Raw genomic sequence first — 19354 nt, forward strand, 5'->3', positions numbered from 1 at the left:
ATGCACGCTCCATTCTCGACAGCTTTCTTCTGATTTCTGGCTCTACCTCCTCTTACTCCAACACATACTTCCTCTCTCTCCTTTTTTCCTCAGTATGGAACCATCAATAATGTAACATGTATAAGGATGTAATCCCCACAATCCCACCACTGTTGACCAAAAGAGAAAACACTGGAAAATTTCAGCAGGTCTGGCAGCATCTGTAAGGAGAAGACAAGAGCTGGTGTTTCGAGTTCAGATGACCCTTTGTCAAAGCTAAAAGGCATTAGAAGTGAGAGATATTTATACTGCAGGGTGAAGCAATGAAAGATGAGTCATAGCCATAGAAACCAGGGGAAAAGACTGCTAATGGCAGCCCATAGAGAGAATAAAGGGTGTGAATGGCCAAATGGCAGAGAAACTGTAAGCTGTGAGGAGGAGGTGGGGGGGGTTGGGGCTGGGGAGATGGGACAGAGGTAGAATGTAGAAAAGGGGAAGTGAGGGGGGGGAGAAAAGGTAAGGAAAGGGGGATAAAGTAGGGGGAAGACAATTAAAGAAAGACAATAAAGAAATAAAACATAGAGAACAGTAAAAATATTAAATAAAATAGAATGAAAACAAAGGGGCATGAGGTGGGATAGAGCAAATCATCTGAAGTTGGTGAATTCAATGTTGAAACCGGAAGGCTGTAAAGTGCTGAACTGGAAGATGAGATGCTCTTCCTTCAGTTTCCCCAATGCAAACTGGAGGTACAGCATGTCATTTTCCAGCAAGGCATTTTACAGCCTTCCAGTCTCAACATTGAATTCAACAACTTCAGATTATTTGCTCTACCCTATCTCGGCCCCCTTTGTTTTCATTCAATTTTATTTAATTTTTTACTGTTCCCTACCTTTTTATTTCCTTATTGTCTTTCTTCATTTTTCTTCCCCCCCCCATTCTTTCCTCTACTTTATCTCCCTTCCCTTATCTTTTTAACCCCCCATTTCCCCTTTTCTACATTCTACCTCTTCCTATCTTTCCCCCCCACTACCCCACCAGCATCTTCATCTGTCACAGTTTACAGTTTCTCTGCCATTTGGCCATTCACACCCTTTATTCCCTCTGTGGACAGCCATTGACAGTCTTTTCCCCTTGTTTCTATTGCTGTGACTCACCTTTCATTCCATCACCCTGCGGTATAAATATCTCCCACTTTCTATGCCCTTTAGCTTTGGCAAGGGGTCATCTGGACTCAAAACATCAACTCTTTTCTTTTGGTTTCAGATTTCAGCATCTGCAGTAATTTGCTTTCACTGACCACTGCTGTGGTAGGTGAGTGTGGAAGGTGTGAAATATATTTTCTGTAGGACTATATTCTCCGGATTCATTCTCTTTGAGAATAGGTTGATTATTGACATCTGATTTGATGTACAAATGCTCATTTTGGAGGCTGTTTTATTTCTGAGAGCGAATTTCCGCATCATTTTAAAGGTTAAATAAAAAGCAACATCCCTCTACCCTTACTTTGTACTGTATTATGAATCCTGACAATTCAGTAACAGAAGTAATGACAGTGGAAGTTATTTTGTCTGTTGGTGAAAGGAAAACTGAAAGAAGTGTTTACAGACCAGCCAATCCAACGTAACCCATCTCTCACAATCGGCAAAAATTCAGAATTACTCCCACTTAATGTCTCACACCACAAAACCTTCGTAAACTCAGCTGAAAACAATACTGAACAAACTATACCTTCACAGAAGACAGCAGCCAACTGTGACCCAACAAATTGCTTGAAATGATATCAGGTTATTAAATTTTAGCAAGTTATCCGCACAATATATTCCTAATAAGGGAAATGCTATTTTTATGAGAGAAAGTGAATTATCTAGTCGTTCACGTTATGCAATTTTAATTAAATTGCTTTTTCTTTGTTTCGATTCAAAATTGTCATTTGAATTAAGCAACTTCAACTTGACAGTTGATCTTATGTAACTTGTATGGAGAAAAACACAAAGGACAGAATTTTATGCTGCTCATAAAGCTGTGTTCTGAGCTGAGTGGGGGGTTGGGGGGGCTGATGGTGGTGGTGGTGGGCAGGGTGTGAAACTGTATGGATGAGATTTCACCCCCTCCTTCTGGATCACACCCACCCAAACAAAATGCAATTTCACACTCGGACAGGCAGGACTTCAAGTGTGGAAACCTGCCCTTCCACCTATTAAGGCCGTCAAGTAGCCGTGACCCATACATACAGCAACATGGTTGATTCTTAACTGCTCTCGAGCACAATTAGGGATGGACAGTAAGCAACAGCTAAATCCCATGCCAGATTGAAATAAACAAACGCAAAGTGATCCAGAGATGATAACTGCTGGTGATCAACAGACTGAGGAACTAGAGCGAGGAAGGTGTTGACTGACAAATGAAATGTTGAGGTGGGGACAAAGGGCTGGAGAAAATTACACTGACGTGGGGGATTTTCAAAGAAAGTTAAGGTCATGAATTATTTTGTCTTGATTAGGGCTCTAAATTCAAGGAGCCGGATTTTTTTAACAATGAAAAATTAGCTGTGGAAGAATTTACAGTTCTATACACTGATAATGTAATTAGCGCCTTGGGAATTGGAATATCTTAAAAAGTACAATTGCACATTTATGATACGTTAGAATGTTTTACTACTTTGAGCTCCAATTAAATATTGATGAAAGGTACATGTGCTAACTGCAGTTTTGCTCCACATAACTAGTCAGGTTGAACCATTCCAGAAGAGGATATGAAACAGAAGGTGTAATCTTACCAAAACTCTTCAAAGTGTCAAGCTTGTTAGCGTCTCCGACCAGTTCTCTCTCCAGGTTTTGAGGCTGAAATAAAAATGAGTGGCCGTGGTTTACTCTGGCAGGGCAGGGATTCTTTGAGCCGGCAATACCAGCTGCACAGAAGGATGCCCCGATCAGAACGAAAAATAACCTCCCCCTCCTCCACACAGCACCACAGAAGTATCAAGGGCTCCCCATTCCCGCCCCCTACGATCATTACTGGCATCTACCCTGCCCCCTGCCAATCATCACCAGCATTCCATCTCCCCTCAGCACTTGCTCTCCCCCCACCACCACAAATAAATGAACCATTCCCCTCCACCTCTAAAGGAATCCCACTGGGACTCATCCCAGTGCTGCCTGGCACATGTCCCTGTCCTCAAGAGGCTTTTCACCCCTTTGAGGATTCCCTCAACAGGCTTTTAACATACCATGAGGGGGGGGCGGAATAATTTGGCTAAGGGATTAATTAATCGTATTCAAAATTATTGAGAATTGTTAAAATCAGGTTCTTGCCCATTTTGGGTGTGAGCCTGATTATGTTATCAGTGAGATGAACGTGCATTAATCATGGATTCCTTACAATGCAGAAGGAGGCCATTCAACCCATTTAATCTGTACCGACTCTCCAAAAGCACTTCTCATCCTGGGTGAACCCAAGCCACACCCCCAGCCTACCTTTACAATTTCCATAGCCCTATGGCCAATCCAATAACCGACATATCTTTGGACATTAAAGGGCAATTTAGCATGACCAATCCACCTAACCTGCTTGTCTTTGGACTGTGGGAGGAACCCGGAGGAAACCAGTACCAATAGGGGGAGAATGTGCAAACTCCACACAGTCCCCCAAGGCTGGAATCAAATCTGGGTTCCTGCCGCTATAAGGCAGCAGTGCTAACCACTGTGTCACCACTAAGGTCAGCAGTTCAGGGGGTAGATGGGTGAGATGAATGGATGGATAGAGTGGCAGTTAGGTCAGGTGGAAAGTGTTATAATATCACTTAAGCGTGATGTCCCTTTATGAACCAGGTACCTGGGTGTCAACATGGGACTTGAAAGCACGGCCTGTCCCTGCACTGTAAAACTCTAGACAACAGGATAGGCCGAGTGATTGCTCTGTAGCTTGTGCTGATTTAGCAGTTAATAAACCTCAACAGAGACTCTCAAGTGAGCAGAATCCACGCACCTCATTTGTCTTACATCTAGGGAGCATGGGCATATTTTCCATGCATCCCCATGGTGTGTTTTATAGCAGCGGAGGTGGTTCGCCATTGATCAGTGGCAGGATCTCCTCGTCCTGCCTCTGTCATGATGTAGAGATGCAGATGAAGGAGCAGCGCTCCGAAAGCTAGTGTCATTTGCTACCATATAAACCTGCTGGATTTTAACCTGGTGTTGTGAGACTTCTTACTGTGCCTGCCACTATACACCTCCTCACCACTGGGAACACACGGCAAAAGCTCACTACTGGTGGGACTGAAATATCTCACCAGTAGGAACAGCCTGAAGATTTTAGCCCTCAAGGATATCACAACAGTAAGTGGGAAGATGGGAAGTGGGTAGCAGGATCAGGTCAGGGATATGTGAAGGAATCGGGGAAGGTTCAGGGTGGTGTCTGATGGTTAGATTGCATCAGGTCATGTTGTCAGGGTGCGTTAGGAGTTCATGGGGGGTGGGGTGGGGTGGGGGGCTGGGTTCATGGGCCTGGTGAAGGGTTCTGGTCTATAGCTACCCAGGAGTTAGATTAGAATTTTTCTGTCTAATATTTCCTTAGTAAGTGTTCAGGGAAGTAAGTTGGAAACCTCCAAATCTGAACTGAATCTGGGGGCACACAAGGGGAAGTCGCCAGAATGGGAGTGTAGATATCAAGGCAAAAAGGTTAATAGTTTATAATTCAACATTGACAGAAATACATGAAAAATATGATCAAATGTGTATTGAATTAACTTACTCAATTTTAAATCTACTCCAAGCAAATTGAGATTTTTCATAAAAGGTGTGAACCACCCTCTCTTAGAACCTCTTTCCAATGTGAGAATTTGGATCTTATTCGGTAAAAGAACTCTTATTTGATTTCATCGCAGCACTATCCTGATCTAGACCCTTAGTATCCCAAAAGTGCAGAAGAAGGCCATTTGGCCCATCAGGTCTTCACTGACTCTCTGAAAAAGCACCTTACCCAGACTCACTGCCTCCCCTGCCCTATCCCTGTAACCCCATACATCCACCTAACTTGCACATTCTTTGGAGCGTGGGAAGAAACTGGAGTACCCAGAGGAAATCCACACAGACAAGAAAAGAATGTACAATTTCCACATAGACAATCACCCAAGGCTGCAATCAAACCTGGGTCCCTGGCGCTGTGAGGCACTAGTGCTAACCACTGTGCCACCATTAGGTAAAGTAAATCCACTCAAACACCAGCCGTCCCATTGTGCATTCCACTTTACCTTCGATTTATTTTTCCCCCTATTAAAGGCGGCCTTCATGATACACAACAACGCAGAGCCGCTAAGCAGAGACTGATAGCCAGGTTCTGCACACATGAGGACGGCCTCAACTGGGATCTTGGGTTCATGTCACACTACCTGTAACCCCCCCATGACTTGCCTGGACTTGCAAAATCTCACTAACTGTCCTGTCTGGTGACAATACAATCTCTTTAACCTGTGCTTAACACTCTCTCCACTCACATTGTCTGTATCTTTAAGACTTGATTAACTATAAAGATTCGCATTCCAACCATTATTTTGTAAATTGAGTTTGTGTCTTTATATGTCCTGTTTGTGAACTGAACTCCCACTTCCCTGACAAAGGAAAAGCGCTCCGAAAGCTAGTGGATTTTGCTACCAAATAAACCTGTTGGACTTTAACCTGGTGTTGTGAGACTTCTTACCATATTAAAGGATCCACCCCCATTACTGGTTGAATCAGCTACTTCCTTCTAAGTAGAAACCTAATTCTTGTGTCTCATTTATACTGCCAGCAGCAACATGAAGGCATTAACCGGAAAAATAAAATGCCACACTTTAGTGCACAAGATCTGAGGTGTAGATGTTTTGTGTTTCAAAGTCAATGTTGCAGCGGACTAGTCAATCTCGGAACAGGTTTCCTGAACCAGACACTCCCTTCGGGGCATTGTTTGTCTACAGAGACAACACAGTCCCTTGAGAATGGAGACAATGTGGTCGACCAGTGCTATTTTTGTAATGCTGATGTGGTTACTATTTTTGGTGGGGGCTCATCACAATATCAACTGCTGTCTCTTATCCCCCACTGAGAAAAGTTGGAAAGGGTACAGTGTGAGACTTACCAGAGATGAGAGACTTCTGTGCTGCAATGGAAGCAAACTTTGCATTTACTTTCAAGAGGAAATTGAATGGAAAAGGAAAGATTTGTAGGGTTAAGGGGAAGAGCAGCCGAGTGGGACTAATTGGATAGCTTTGGGTCAAATGCCTCCTGCTTAACATAAGATTTTTTCAAAGTAATTTGACACATCAGAAGCTGGAAGTATACCATCTATTTAGGGGGTATCTTTGGATCTGTCACTTACACATCTATTTTAAACAGAAAATTAAAATTCCAGTTCAATGCTAGTGAATTATCTAAACTTCAGAAGCCTTGTTAGTAATATGCTGATCCTGTGCACAAATTAATTCATGACAAATAAGTTCATTTGTGGAATTGTTTAGCATGGTTCTTCATTCAGTCTGCTGATATGAAAGTGCACAGCATCAAAGAAATATCAATTGTAATTTAAGCTGTGGATATCCAGCTAAGGTTTGCAGCATGCCCAATGCCTTCCCAACCATTCCTCCCAATAGTCTATGCATTGGACTCACTTTCCCTCAGTTCCATATCCTCTAAGTTTACTACCCAAGAACAAACCTGAAACCTGATCATATTTCGTGGGAAGTTCAAAGCTGGAGAAATTTAGTGTAAAGTTCCCCTCAGTTAACAGGCCAAATTCAACTTGCGCACAGAGTCTCAATTACTGTGCTCATCTAACATGACAGAGTAATCTTAACAGCACAAAACACAAATTAGTACAAATACCACATATTCCTCATACTCATATTGCCTGTGAGATCAAAGCAGGAATTTCTACCTAAAGATTTATTATAGAAGATGGAAATGAAGCAATACTTAAATATTCTTTGATCAGCAGTCAAATGTTGATGTGATATAAATGTCTGCAGAACCACTTTGACAACATCTCAATTATGGACATTTATATTACAGCAAAGTGCAATGATCAATCCAGATTTCCACTTTGAAAGGCAGTTGGGATCTTCTTAATTTGTTTTGCTCTACAGAAAATTTCCCCTCTACAGGATGTTTTATAATGGACTGACCAAGAACTGAAAGCACTACTACCTCACACAGCCAGGGACTCAGGTTCAATTCCAGTCTTGGATGACTGTCTGTGAAGAGTCTGCATGTTCTCCCTGTGACTGCTTACGTTTTCTTCGGGTGCTCTGATTTCCTCCCACAGTCCACAGATCTGCAGGTTTCATGAATTGATCATGCTAAATTGCCCATTAGTGTCCAAAGATGTGTAGGTTAGATGCATGGTAAAAGCGTGGGGTTGCAGGGAAAGGAGAGAGTTGGGCCTGGGTAAGAGGCTTTTCCAGAGATGCTCCTCCTGGTACAGATCAATGGGTCAAATGGCCTCCTGCACTGTATGGATTTTATGATTGAATTTCCAATTTCTGGTTGGGAATCAACTGGTCCCGCTAAATCAGTCACTGACAGTCTTCTCTATGCTCTACATCAGTGAATTACTATCAGTTTACGTTTTGTTTTTCTCACCCACGGAGTTGATCAAAAGCCACAAATAGTCAGCCATTAAAAAAAGGCAACATTTATAAACAACTTCACAACTAAACATTTTAACAATTTATAGAATAATTTAGTAAAGAGCCTGGAAGTTTAATGTCATGAATATCCCTGCATGACTGATTTGACCAGGTTATCATTGCAACTCTGAGCAGAGGCCACAATCTCATTCTGGTTGATAAACTGGATATATGTTTACCTTCTTACTGGAATGGTTGTAAAAGACATTAAAGCGTAGCCTAAAAGGCTGACAAAGTGCTGAAGAGAGGTCTAAATATATATTTATCAATGTTTGCATCAAGTTACTTGAAGTGAAGAGTTAATTAAACTAATTTCAATAGTACTCAAAGGCACGTAGTGCGAGAAGCAAAGTTAATCCAATTTATCATTGTCAGTGAGCTGAAAGATACATTTCATTTGCTCTGCTACAATCACTTGCAAACATATACAGATGAGTCTATTTTTCAAGGCTATGACACAGCTGTACTGACAGCTTCTTGAGATGTGTTTATGGGATTAAACATTAGTTTCATTTGGTGCTGGGCATTGCTAAACTGAAATTGAAAAGCAATGTAAAGCATGGTTGGGCAGGGTGGAGAGACATTTATCAGAGTTTAAATTCAGACTAGTTATATGTGCTACCTGGCATCAACAGCCTTGTAGGAATGTAGATGCAGTCATTGAATCAGAATTCTGAAGTAGCAACTGTATATAACATTTAAGGTGTGCTGGTTGTAACCAGGTGAACTTACCTTTTGCTTCCTTTAGAAAATACGGCTGGAATTCTAACCCACAGAAATGGCTTTAACCGTCACGAGCAGGACATCTACTTTCTCCCGATTCTTGTGGTCGATAGCGGACCACCAGCCTTGAGCAGTACTGGGACCCTCACCATCCGGGTGTGTGGGTGTGACAGCGATGGCACTATACAGTCATGCAGTGCCACAGCTTATGTGGTGTCCGCAGTTCTGAGCCCAGGGGCACTGATAGCTCTTCTAGTCTGTATTCTTATACTGATAGGTAAGCAAATAAGATCAGTCACTAAATTGTAGAGTATTTATTTATTGTTGTCCTGTCAAGGCTAAATTAAAGAAAATATATGCACCCTGTCAATATCTGGCACTAGCTGAGATATAGACTGCATATTTGATTAAATAGAAGCAGAAAGTGCCGGAAAAGTTCAGCAGGTCTGGCAGCATCTGTGAAGAGAAGCAGAGTTAATGTTTCAAGTCAACTAACAACTCCAGAATATATTCAACTCTGTTTCTCTCACCACAGATGCAGCCAGACATCCTGAGTATTTTTTCCAGCATTTTGTGTTTTTATTTAGATTTTTAACATCTGCTTTTATTTTTTGTTTGATCAGTATTAACTTCTTTGAGGGGTGTTAGTGTATTTATTGTCTATTTGTCTCTATGTTTGAATTTTAAATCCTGTCCAGATTGTGGGTCTCTTCTCTCTCTCTCTCTCTCTTGATTATATCTACACATTCATTCTATACTTGGAAGTGAGATTCAAATGGTCACAACCACGAATGCATGAAACTTCAGCACAGAATTGCCAATGGATGAGAGGCCAATCTAATGAAGAAAGGTCATTGTCAGGAACACAAAGGGTATTTATAAACAAGGGAAAAACGTGCAGAGGTTGGCGAACTGATGCAGGAGATGGGATTACCAGACTGCTGTAAGATTGGGTTGAAGGTTGCAGTCGGGGCAAAGCAATACCAGCTTTACTCTACATATAGACCATAGAATATATGTCATTCATTAACTTACACTGACATCCTCGACTTCAAAATATGAGCCAAATGCTCATAACTGAAGAAAAATGAATATACTCATAGTTGAAAACTTCTCAGTAACCAAAGTCAAAGAACAAAGAACAACCCAGCACGGGAAACAGGCCCTTCGGCCCAACGAGCCCGCGCCGCCATCTTAACAAAGCATTTTCCTCCACCTACCTTGCCCCGTGTGTACGCGAATTGTACCCCTATTGTAGCCAGATTCAGGGGAGAATAGTGTAGGGTCAATTTGGTACACCAATCAGCCTAAGAGCACATCTTTGGGGTGTGGGAGGAAACCAGAGCACCCGGAGGAAACCCACACAACCACAGGGAGAATGCGCAAACTCCCACAGACACCGGCCCAAATCCAGGTATCTGCACAGCTAGCAGTGATAGTCACTGAGCTGTTGTGGTGCCTGTCTGCTGGTCCAGGTTTAAGCACACACATCGACACGAAGTACTAGGCTACTCTCGAAACATCCAAGAGCAGCCCACGCACGACCCACCGTGTGCACGCCCCTCGTTAGACAACAAGGTGGACTGACACACCTGTGGAGTAAAAGAGACCAAACATTAACATGTAGTATTACATTTCCAGTATTGTCCCGAGACTCTGACCCTTTTTAAAACCGTCTTATATAGCCCTCCAACCCTGTTTCACTCATGTGCCTACCTAAGTAAACCTTAAACAACTCCAGCGTGCCTGCCTCCACCACCCTACTCGGTAGCGCATTCCATACCTCCACGACCCGCTGTGTGAAAAACCTTCCTCTAGTGTCCGAATTATACTTCTCCCCCCTCACCCTTAGCTCGTGACCTTAGTCATAACATGAAATGTTGCAACTCATGATGCCTGGCGTAAACTGAAAGTTTATCAGTTTCATGATTCAACAACAGTTCTACATTTAGCCCTTGAACATCCACACTTCCAAATGTATCTGACCATAGCCCTCCATCCGTGAGGCAAACATGTCTCACTATCCTGACTTTGAAGTAGCGTTGCCAAATTTCAAAATCTCTTCCAACTGAAAGATGTTGGTCCTAACATTCTATTTCAGAGTTTCCAACAACAACATGGGTTTATATAAAGCATATTTGATGTAATAGATCAGCCTAAGATTGGCATGAATTAAAGCTCCTGCAGCACTGAGGCATGTTTGGGGAGGAGGAAGTGCATGCACATGTAAAGTCAAGGATGTCAGTGTAAGTTAATGAACACATATATTCTATATGTAGAGGAAAGCTGATATTACTTTGCCCCAACTTCAACCCAATCTTGCAGCAGTCTGGGAGGGTACAAGTTGGTATCTAACCACCTTTCCACCTCTCTCTAATTAAACACAGGGTGGGAAGGTGGTGTGACTATTCCTTTAAGGGCAACACAGCAGAAGAGAGTAACCTGGTTTGGGGAAACAATTAGGACGTGAGCAGATAATCACCCCAGGGGGTGGAGCTCTCTCTTAGGCAGAAGACAATCATGTAGGGACTGGGGCAACTTGTAGGCTGCCAGCCTCTGCACATTTTTTCCTTGTTAATAAATATCCTTTGTGCCCCTGACAAAGTCTGTGAGTGTGCATCATTAAATGCCAATCTTTTTCACTCAACATCAGAAAGATATTCAAGCAGAGAAGCAAAAGATTGGCCAAAAAGGTAGACATTAAAGAATATCTATAAGGAGGAAAGAAAGGTAGAAAGGTATAGAGTTTTAGCAGAGAAGGCACAGCCACCAATGTGGAGCAATTAAAACTTACCAAGATGCCAAAATTATGAATATCTCAGGGTTGCAGAGCAGGAGAGGATATTGCAGAGATGGGGAGGGGCAAAGACGTGGGGATGTTTTAAAAAGAGGATGAGAACTTTAAAATAGACTGGAAATCAGTGTAGCTCCACGAGCATACGGTTGATGCAAATAAGGACTCAAGCAGCATAGCTTTGCTTTACCTTAAGTTTACAGAGGGCAGAATGTTGAAGTCAACTAGGATTGCATTGAAAGAGCAAAGGCATGACTGAGAGTTTCAGCTGCAGTGAGCTGAGGCAGAAATGTAGTCAGCTGAAGTAGGCAGTCTTAGTGATAGCAGGATTACAGGGTCAGAAATTCATTTCAGGGTGAAATATTGAAGCAATAATACACACAGTTTGGTTCAGCTTCAGACAGATAGCGGAAGAGAATTTTAAGAAAAAATATAAGCCCAAAATACTAAAAACTGGGGGATGTAAGGCAGTTCAGTGAGCCAAATTCAGATAGAATTCTGAGATTTAACTTGAGCAGTGAACCCAAGGCAGTTCCCTCTTAGGGAATGAAGATGTTATTGGGGTGGTGATGGTTATGGATTCATCTATTTCTTTGAGATATATTTTCCAGGATACTGAAGCCCAGAATCCTAATGCAGGCACTGGATAACTTTCTGTTTCACTGTAAGAGTTTGTGGCAAAATGCAACAAAAACATTGGGTGGAATTTAACAGTCAAGGCGAGGACTCTTCTACTGATTGGAAAACCTGTGTCAATCCCACCGTGATCATTTTTGAGAGGCCTAATCAGAGGAAGCCCAAACCCGAGATGGGGAAGTGATCAGATCTCTGCCCACACTTCCCAATCAATCACCTCATGTGTTCCCCTCCTCAAACCCATTTTTGAGTGTGACATTAAATTCCACCTGCCTTGTTTAGGTTCTGGAGGATGTGATTGGATTGAATGTTCATTCATTTTCACTATGCTTTCTATGGTGATGTTAACATATCTATTTCAAACTGCTTGCATTAGAATTCTGGAATCTGTGTGGATTAAGTGATGCTGGAAGAGGACAGTATCAAACCTTTCTGACCAATGATCTGGAATGAGTCAAATGACCTTCATCACACAACTCCTTGCACTCCTGTGAAAAGTATCAAAGATCTCTGTTCCAATTGGAGTCCCAACTTGGTATACTTTGAACTAAAACCAAATTTCACTTCAGCATGTTGTAATTTGTGACTCTGCTGTAGGGTCAGCTGGGATATTGATTTGGAGACAATTCACTAACATGATGTCTTTCTATTTTTGTGCAGTACTTGTCCTCCTCATCTTGACTCTGAAGAGGCACAGAAAGAGTCACATGATCTCAGAGGATGAAGAAGACATGCGTGACAATGTGATCAAGTACAATGATGAAGGAGGAGGGGAGGAAGACACCGAGGCCTATGACATGACTACTTTGCGAAGTCTGTACGATTTCACAGAAGTCAAAGCAGATGCAGAAAATATAACCCCTGAACTTCATTCTCTGCCCCAGTGGTTTCAGAATCCTGATGCAGATTTTTCCATTTTCAGGAGTTTTGTCTGTAAAAAGCTCGAAGAGGCTGATGCTGATCTCTCTGTTCCTCCTTATGACTCTTTTCAAACTTATGCATATGAAGGCACAGGCTCTGTGGCACAGTCCCTCAGCTCCATTAACTCTCTGTCCACTGACTCTGATCAGGACTATAACTACCTCAGTGACTGGGGGCCTCGGTTTAGGCAGCTCGCTGGACTTTACTCAGGAAACCAGGTAGACGACGGATCATAGCATCCGTGAGCTAAGTTCCCAGTTCCTCTTGCTTTATTGCAAAAATAATACAATCATTCCCAATAAGAGGGTGCAGCTTAAATCCTAAAAGCTGACACTCAGATCATACAGGAAAGTTAAAAATGAACTTTCCTCTTCAAAAAAAACCATTAACTTCTCCAACTAAAGTTCCCAAACTGGCCAGTCTTTCTGAATCACTTACTGTGGTGAAACATTTCCAATAAAATGGCAATTGTAAACACAATAAGCTGGCAATATCCCCAGTGCAGTATCTTGACAAATCTCCCTTCTTCAATGCATTAAAAAGCTTGGCAGCTACAGTGAAGATTTTACACTAGTAATATGTGATGGTCCAAATTTCAATCCAACAGGCTAGGCCACTGTTGGCCTAGTGACGTGGAAACCAAGAATGCCACTCAGTGAAGCAACATTTTGGACCAGTCAAGTTTGCAGTTTTGAAATTGTTGAATTGATTTGACTGATCATTTGAAATAGTTTTGTTAAAGCCCCTGATAAAAATGAAAGCGCTTACACAATTACTTTTTCTACTTGAAAAACAAACATTCATTGGCATTGCTCCAAGCATCCACTGCGCAATAAAATGGCAGTGCCAGTCCTAATGAATGATCATGGCACTGGCTGGATAACCAGCCATGAGCATCAGGTGACAGCAAGTTTCACAGGTTGACTGAAGGTTTCTTGGAAGTGCTTGCATCACAGCACTGGCAGAATGGAAGTAATTCCAGCCAAATTGCAAACACCAACTGGGGGAAATGACCCATCAGAAAACAAAAAAAAAGGTCTCGGGACAGAAAATAAGACAGCTTGCTTTTACTTCAGCTGAAATTGGAGAAGTTGGCCATTGTGGTGAGGTCCATGAGGAAAATGGATTTGAGGTAGCCTCACAATAGGTGGTAGACCAGCAAAGACATGTATAAGTTGAAACAGCAGATTCTGTGACCTTGATTTTTATGAGGATTAACGCATTCCTCCCTATTGCACACTCATTGTACAAGTGTGAACAACTCTCTGGGTTCTAACTAAAGGACAGTGCGAGCAGAAACATCGGTGTTACTCGTGCTGATAAGACAGTGATAATCCAGGGCCGCTGGTTTAGAGTGACTGCTAGTTCCTCACTCTGCTCAAGCCTGTTTTTATTTTTTGTGATTCTAGGATTTTTTTAACCAGGACCGTGCTTGATTGTTTGATAAGTTTTCCCACAAAAATGGCAACAACAACAAAAAAAGGCTGGATTTGTAAGATGCAAAATGGGCTATTCTCTGTTATGAATGTGGCAAGTTGATCTAGAATTTCTAACCAGTAATCCGGGGATCATGTTCAATGATTCTACCAATTTGTCCTTGTGTAAAATTGCAACCCAGTGGCCTTGGTGACAACCCACAAACAGTTTGGGTGACTTTTCTTTTATTTGTAATGGTTACCTTGATTTCTATCTTTTTCTGAGTGAGTGCGCTTGATATCTTGCATACACCACTGGAGCTTCAGACCTGCTGCTGTGCCAGAACAGGTAAAGGTCCTGACCTTCGCAATACAGCCTCAAGACTTCAGATTCTCAGCTGTACCTGCAGTTGTTGTGTTCCACTGCTGGGGCTAACTGCTTTGAGGAACTCGTTAACCCTTACTTTTGGCACAACGACCTCTGCCTCTCGGACACCAGTGTAGTAGGCGGAAGCATGAGGTGACAGCCTGCTGGGCCCGAGTTCCATTCTTTCTTTTCCTAACTCTCCACTGAACTCCTTCAGCTTGAGCACTGGCATTTGAAACAGTTCTTCCTGGGAACCCCATCAACCCTCGGCAGTGCAGTCAACCACACCAGGCTTTTCCTTGCTAGGACCTCTGGATATTTGAGACTTCGATGTCATAGGCTCGCAACGATGCATACTGTAGTGTTCTTTTAACTATAAAACACAGCTCAACCCCTCCGTGTCACACCAAAAAAAACCCAAAAGCGTGTTGAATGGAGGCAGAATTTTCCCCAGTTAGGATGCCCTGCAACAAATCTACCATCCTTCAAAATTAATGTCAAGAGGAAGAAACAGACTGAACATTCCTGACAGCTTTGGCTCTAGGCCATGTTAGAGTTCACAAAGCATGACTTTTTATACAGAAAGATGCTGTCAAGGTCTAATATGTGAAATGCAAGTATCTGTGTCATTTTCCCTTTTGCTGTAAAATATGACAGAATTGGTACATTTTTATACTCCCCCAGTATAGTGATGATAAGGAAGTAGTCAAGAGGTAAATATTTCTGGTGCTATGTTCAATATTTTAAAATGCGGTAATCAGAAAATAAAACTTTCAATATTCATCTTTCAGGTGACTTACAAATGTTTCTTACCGTGAAGCCTAAAGCTTCAATTCCCTCTGTTCATGCTCAGTGAAGTGAGGTGAGGAGTATAAAAGAGATTCCTTGTTTTTAATTTGTCAGCCATTTCTGTTAATTTTGGCAAAGAGATAAAGAAAAACTCCTCAAGAATCCTTATTAAGTAAAACAAGTGTCTTCTTATAAGATGTTTGAAAGGGAATAAAATTTATGTACTGAAAAGCAAAGAATGAAATATTGACTAAATTTAAATTACATTTTGTTAAATACTCCAATGCCTTGAGGTGCATTAATTCTCTCCCATGAAAAATGGACAAAGAAATAATTGCAAAATTAACCAAAGCTCTCGGCTACACACAGTAAGGATAAAAGGCCGGACAATTTAAATAGCACAGTTTCATCATTTAGAGATGCTTATAAAATCAATTGCACTGGCAAATTGACTGTTTCCTGGACAAATATAGTTGCCCACTTTGTACACAACAGATCCCACAGACATAAATGAGATAAATGATCATTTGTTTCCTTGGGAGGAGGGGAGGTTGGGAGGAGGAAGAGGAGGAGCTTCAGGGAAATTCTCAATCTTCTTTCTGAGCCAGAGCATGGAATATTTAGCATCCGTTAAAAAGACAGGTGGGCCCTGGATCCCATCATCACACTCTCAACTCCCAGTCAAAAAGATTGTGGGATTATGTTCCACCTGGATAACTGAGCAAAAAATCAAAGCTGACGCTCTACTGCGGTACAAAGGGAGTGCAGCACAAATGAAGATGTGGAGCAGGCAGGATTTTACAGCCTCACTTGGGCAAGACCAGAAATTCCTGCCTGAGGTCAACAGAGATTTCTTTTGTCGGACTCTTGCCTGCATCGATTCCACGGTGGGCGAGGTGGTGGAGTTCCAGCAGTCTTTAAGCTTAAATGTTAAACACCAATCCCATCTTCCCTCTCAGATGGATATTTTTAATCATCCCATGACACTATTTGAAGAAAAGTGTGGAATGCAGAGTTCCCGGGGCGGTGGGGGGGTGGGGGGTGGTGGGGGCTGTGGGGGTGGGCAGTGGCATGGAGGAGTTGGGGGTAGAAGGGTTCTTCCTGCTGCTGTAGCCTATATTTATCCCTCAACTAACACCTCTAAAAAGAAAATATTATCTGGTTACCACCATCACATGATTATTGTGCCAACTTGCTGTGCATTTTGACTGATGCATTGTTCATATTACAACAATAACTACACTTGAAAAAACTGCTTCAGTTGCTTTAAAGGGCTTTGGGGCATCCAAAGTTTGTGAACAACATGACATAAATGCAAGTTTCTTTTTCTTAATCAGCATGTAGAAAGCCACCCCCACCCCCAAAAGAGGAAGCATTGATGAATCTAGTAATGGGAAATGAACCATAAAAGATGAGACAAATAAGAGTAGGGGAACAGCTAGATAACAATGATCACGACATAATAATATTTATGAATGAGAAGATAACATGCAAAACAAAGACCAAAGTCATCATTGTGGGGGCAAGAAGTTGATTTTCAGAGATGAGAATGGAATGAGGAAAAATAAATTTGACAATGTATTGATAGCCAAAGAAATAGAACTGCAGTGGGAAAAGATGTAAATTGTGGGGTGGGGTGGGTCAATAGAGCCAAAGAGAAATATATCCCACTAAGAAATAAGAACAAAGTTAGCAGTAGTGATGCATCATGGACAAAAAAAGAAATAAGGGCAAAACTGAAATTTAGGAGGAAGACTTATACAACAAGTGTACATAGTCAACAGAGGATGAAAGAAGGGAATACTAAAATATTAGGAAAATAATAAAACAAAACACATGGAAAGCAAAGTGGAATGAATCATAGAATAGAATCTCCACAGTGCAGAAGGAGATCATTTGGCCCAGCGAGTCTGCACCAACCACTATCCCACCCAGGCCCCATCCCTGTAACCACTCATATTTACCCTGCTAATTAGCCTGACACTAAGGGTCAATTTAGCGTGGCCAATCAACCTAGCTTGCACATCTTTGGAACAGTAAAATAAAATCATCAATGAAAATAAAAGAAATAATGAAGTATATAGAAACATAAATAACAAAAGAAAAATTAAGATAGGGGCATGATACTCATGACAAACTCAGAGATAATGGAAGCAAAATGTCAGAAATATTAAGTAATTACATTATTGAGCAGGGACATGCTGTTGAAGCTTTACATCTTAAATTCATCAGAACAAATGCAAAAATACCAAATTTCAAAAGCAACAACAATATACACTGCTTGAGAAAAGGTGATGGTTGGTTGGCAAGTTGATGCTTATTGGTAGAGGCTTTGTCATGGAAAATGCATGAAAAGAACAAAAATGTCCCATTTTTATTAAATACAAAAAGGCAGGTCAACACTCAACTGAGAATGACATACTAACCAATTTAAGAATAGCAGTAGGGTTCATAATGAAGCTCATTTATGCTTGCTAGAATTTACATATATTTTTACAAGAACAAAGCTTACATCATAGAAACGTAGAATCGTAGAAAACAGAAGCAGGAGTAAGCCATTCGGCCCTTCAAGCCTGTTCCACCATTCATTTTGATCATGGCTGATTACCAAATTCAATATCCTGACCCTGCCTTTCCCCATATCACTTGATCCCTATTGTCCCAAGAAGTATATCTAACTTCTTCTTGAAATCACACAAAGTTTTGGCCTAAATAACTTTCTGTAGTGGTGAATTCCACAGATTTGCCTCTCTCTGGGTGAAGAAATTCTCCATAAATCAGTCCTGAAAGGTTTACCTCTTATTCTCAAACTATGAGCCCCTAGTTTTGGACTGCCCCACCACCAGGAACATTTTTTCTGATTCCACCCTACCTAATCCTGTTAGAATTTTATAAGTTTCTGTGAGAAACTTTCTGAATATTCACCACTCTCAATTTATACCTACTCAAATGATAATCTGCCTTCCTATTATTGCTACCGAAGCAGATAACCCCACATTATATTGCATCTGCTATGCATATTCCCACTCACTCAGCCTGTCCAACACATGCTGAAGTATCTGTACATGTTCCTCATAGCTCACCCTCTCACCCAACTTTGTATCATCTGCCATTTCTGGAGTTTACTTAGTTCCCTTTTCCAAATCATTAATATATAATGTGAACAGTTGGGGTCCTGGCAGAGATCCCTGAGGTACCTCACTAGTCACTGCCTGCCAATCGGAAGACCCATTTATGCCAACTCCATGCTTTTGATCTGTTAACTAGATTTCAATCCATCTAAGACACTATCCACAATCCCACACGTTTTAACTTTACATTGTGGTCTGCTATGTGAGACCTTATTGAAAGCCCTCTGAAAATCTAAATAAACCACATCCATCTGTTCTCCCTGGTCGATTCTACCAGTTACATCCTCAAAGAAATCCAATAGATTCATCAAGCATGATTTTCCCTTTGTAAATCCATATTGACTTTGTCTGATTATACCACTGTTTTCCAAATGCTGAGTTATGAAATCCTTGATAATGGACTCCAACAAATTACCCAGTATTGCCATTAGGGTCACTGGTCTATAGTTCCCTGTTTACTCTCGACCTCCCTTTTTGAATAGTGGGTTTACATTAGCCATCCTCCAACCTATAGGAACAAATTCAAAGTCCAACATAGTTTGGAAAATCATTGTTGGGAAACTTCAAATCCCGACAGGTCTCACAATCAGAGAGCGGGCAGCATCTATAGAATCCCTACAGTATAGAAGAAGGCAATTCGGCCAATCAAGTCTGTACCGACCACAATCCGCCCAGGCCCTATTCCTGTAACCCCACACATTTACCCTGCTAATCACGTTGACACTAGGGTCAATTTAGCTTGGCCAATCAACCTAGCCTGCACGTCTTTGGACTTGTGGGAGGAGACTGGGGCACCCAGAGGAAAGCCATGTTTGCAACCCAGTACACAACCTAGTAGTTAAAATGTTTGATTCTTCTGACAGTGCTCTGCCTACGAACAAAGAAAACACAAGAAAAACAGCATGTAAACCCAAATCATGTGGCCAGGAGTAAAGTGCC

General features: G+C 41.7%; 1 protein-coding gene across 1 annotated transcript in view; it reads left to right on the plus strand.

The window, feature by feature from the left end:
- cdh22 (cadherin 22) overlaps nucleotides 1-15680 on the plus strand; it is an 871134-nt gene extending 855454 nt beyond the window's left edge. Inside the window, exons 11-12 of the mRNA XM_080205062.1 lie at nucleotides 8388-8639; nucleotides 12453-15680. Of these exons, the coding sequence (XP_080061188.1) occupies nucleotides 8388-8639; nucleotides 12453-12949 (749 nt within the window). The 3' untranslated portion in view covers nucleotides 12950-15680. The remainder of the gene's footprint in view (nucleotides 1-8387; nucleotides 8640-12452) is intronic.
- The last annotated feature ends 3674 nt before the right edge of the window (nucleotides 15681-19354 follow it).

The sequence above is a fragment of the Carcharhinus amblyrhynchos genome, chromosome 16, assembly GCF_965287045.1.
Source record: "Carcharhinus amblyrhynchos chromosome 16, sCarAmb.v2.hapA, whole genome shotgun sequence".
In the NCBI taxonomy this organism is placed as follows: domain Eukaryota; kingdom Metazoa; phylum Chordata; class Chondrichthyes; order Carcharhiniformes; family Carcharhinidae; genus Carcharhinus; species Carcharhinus amblyrhynchos.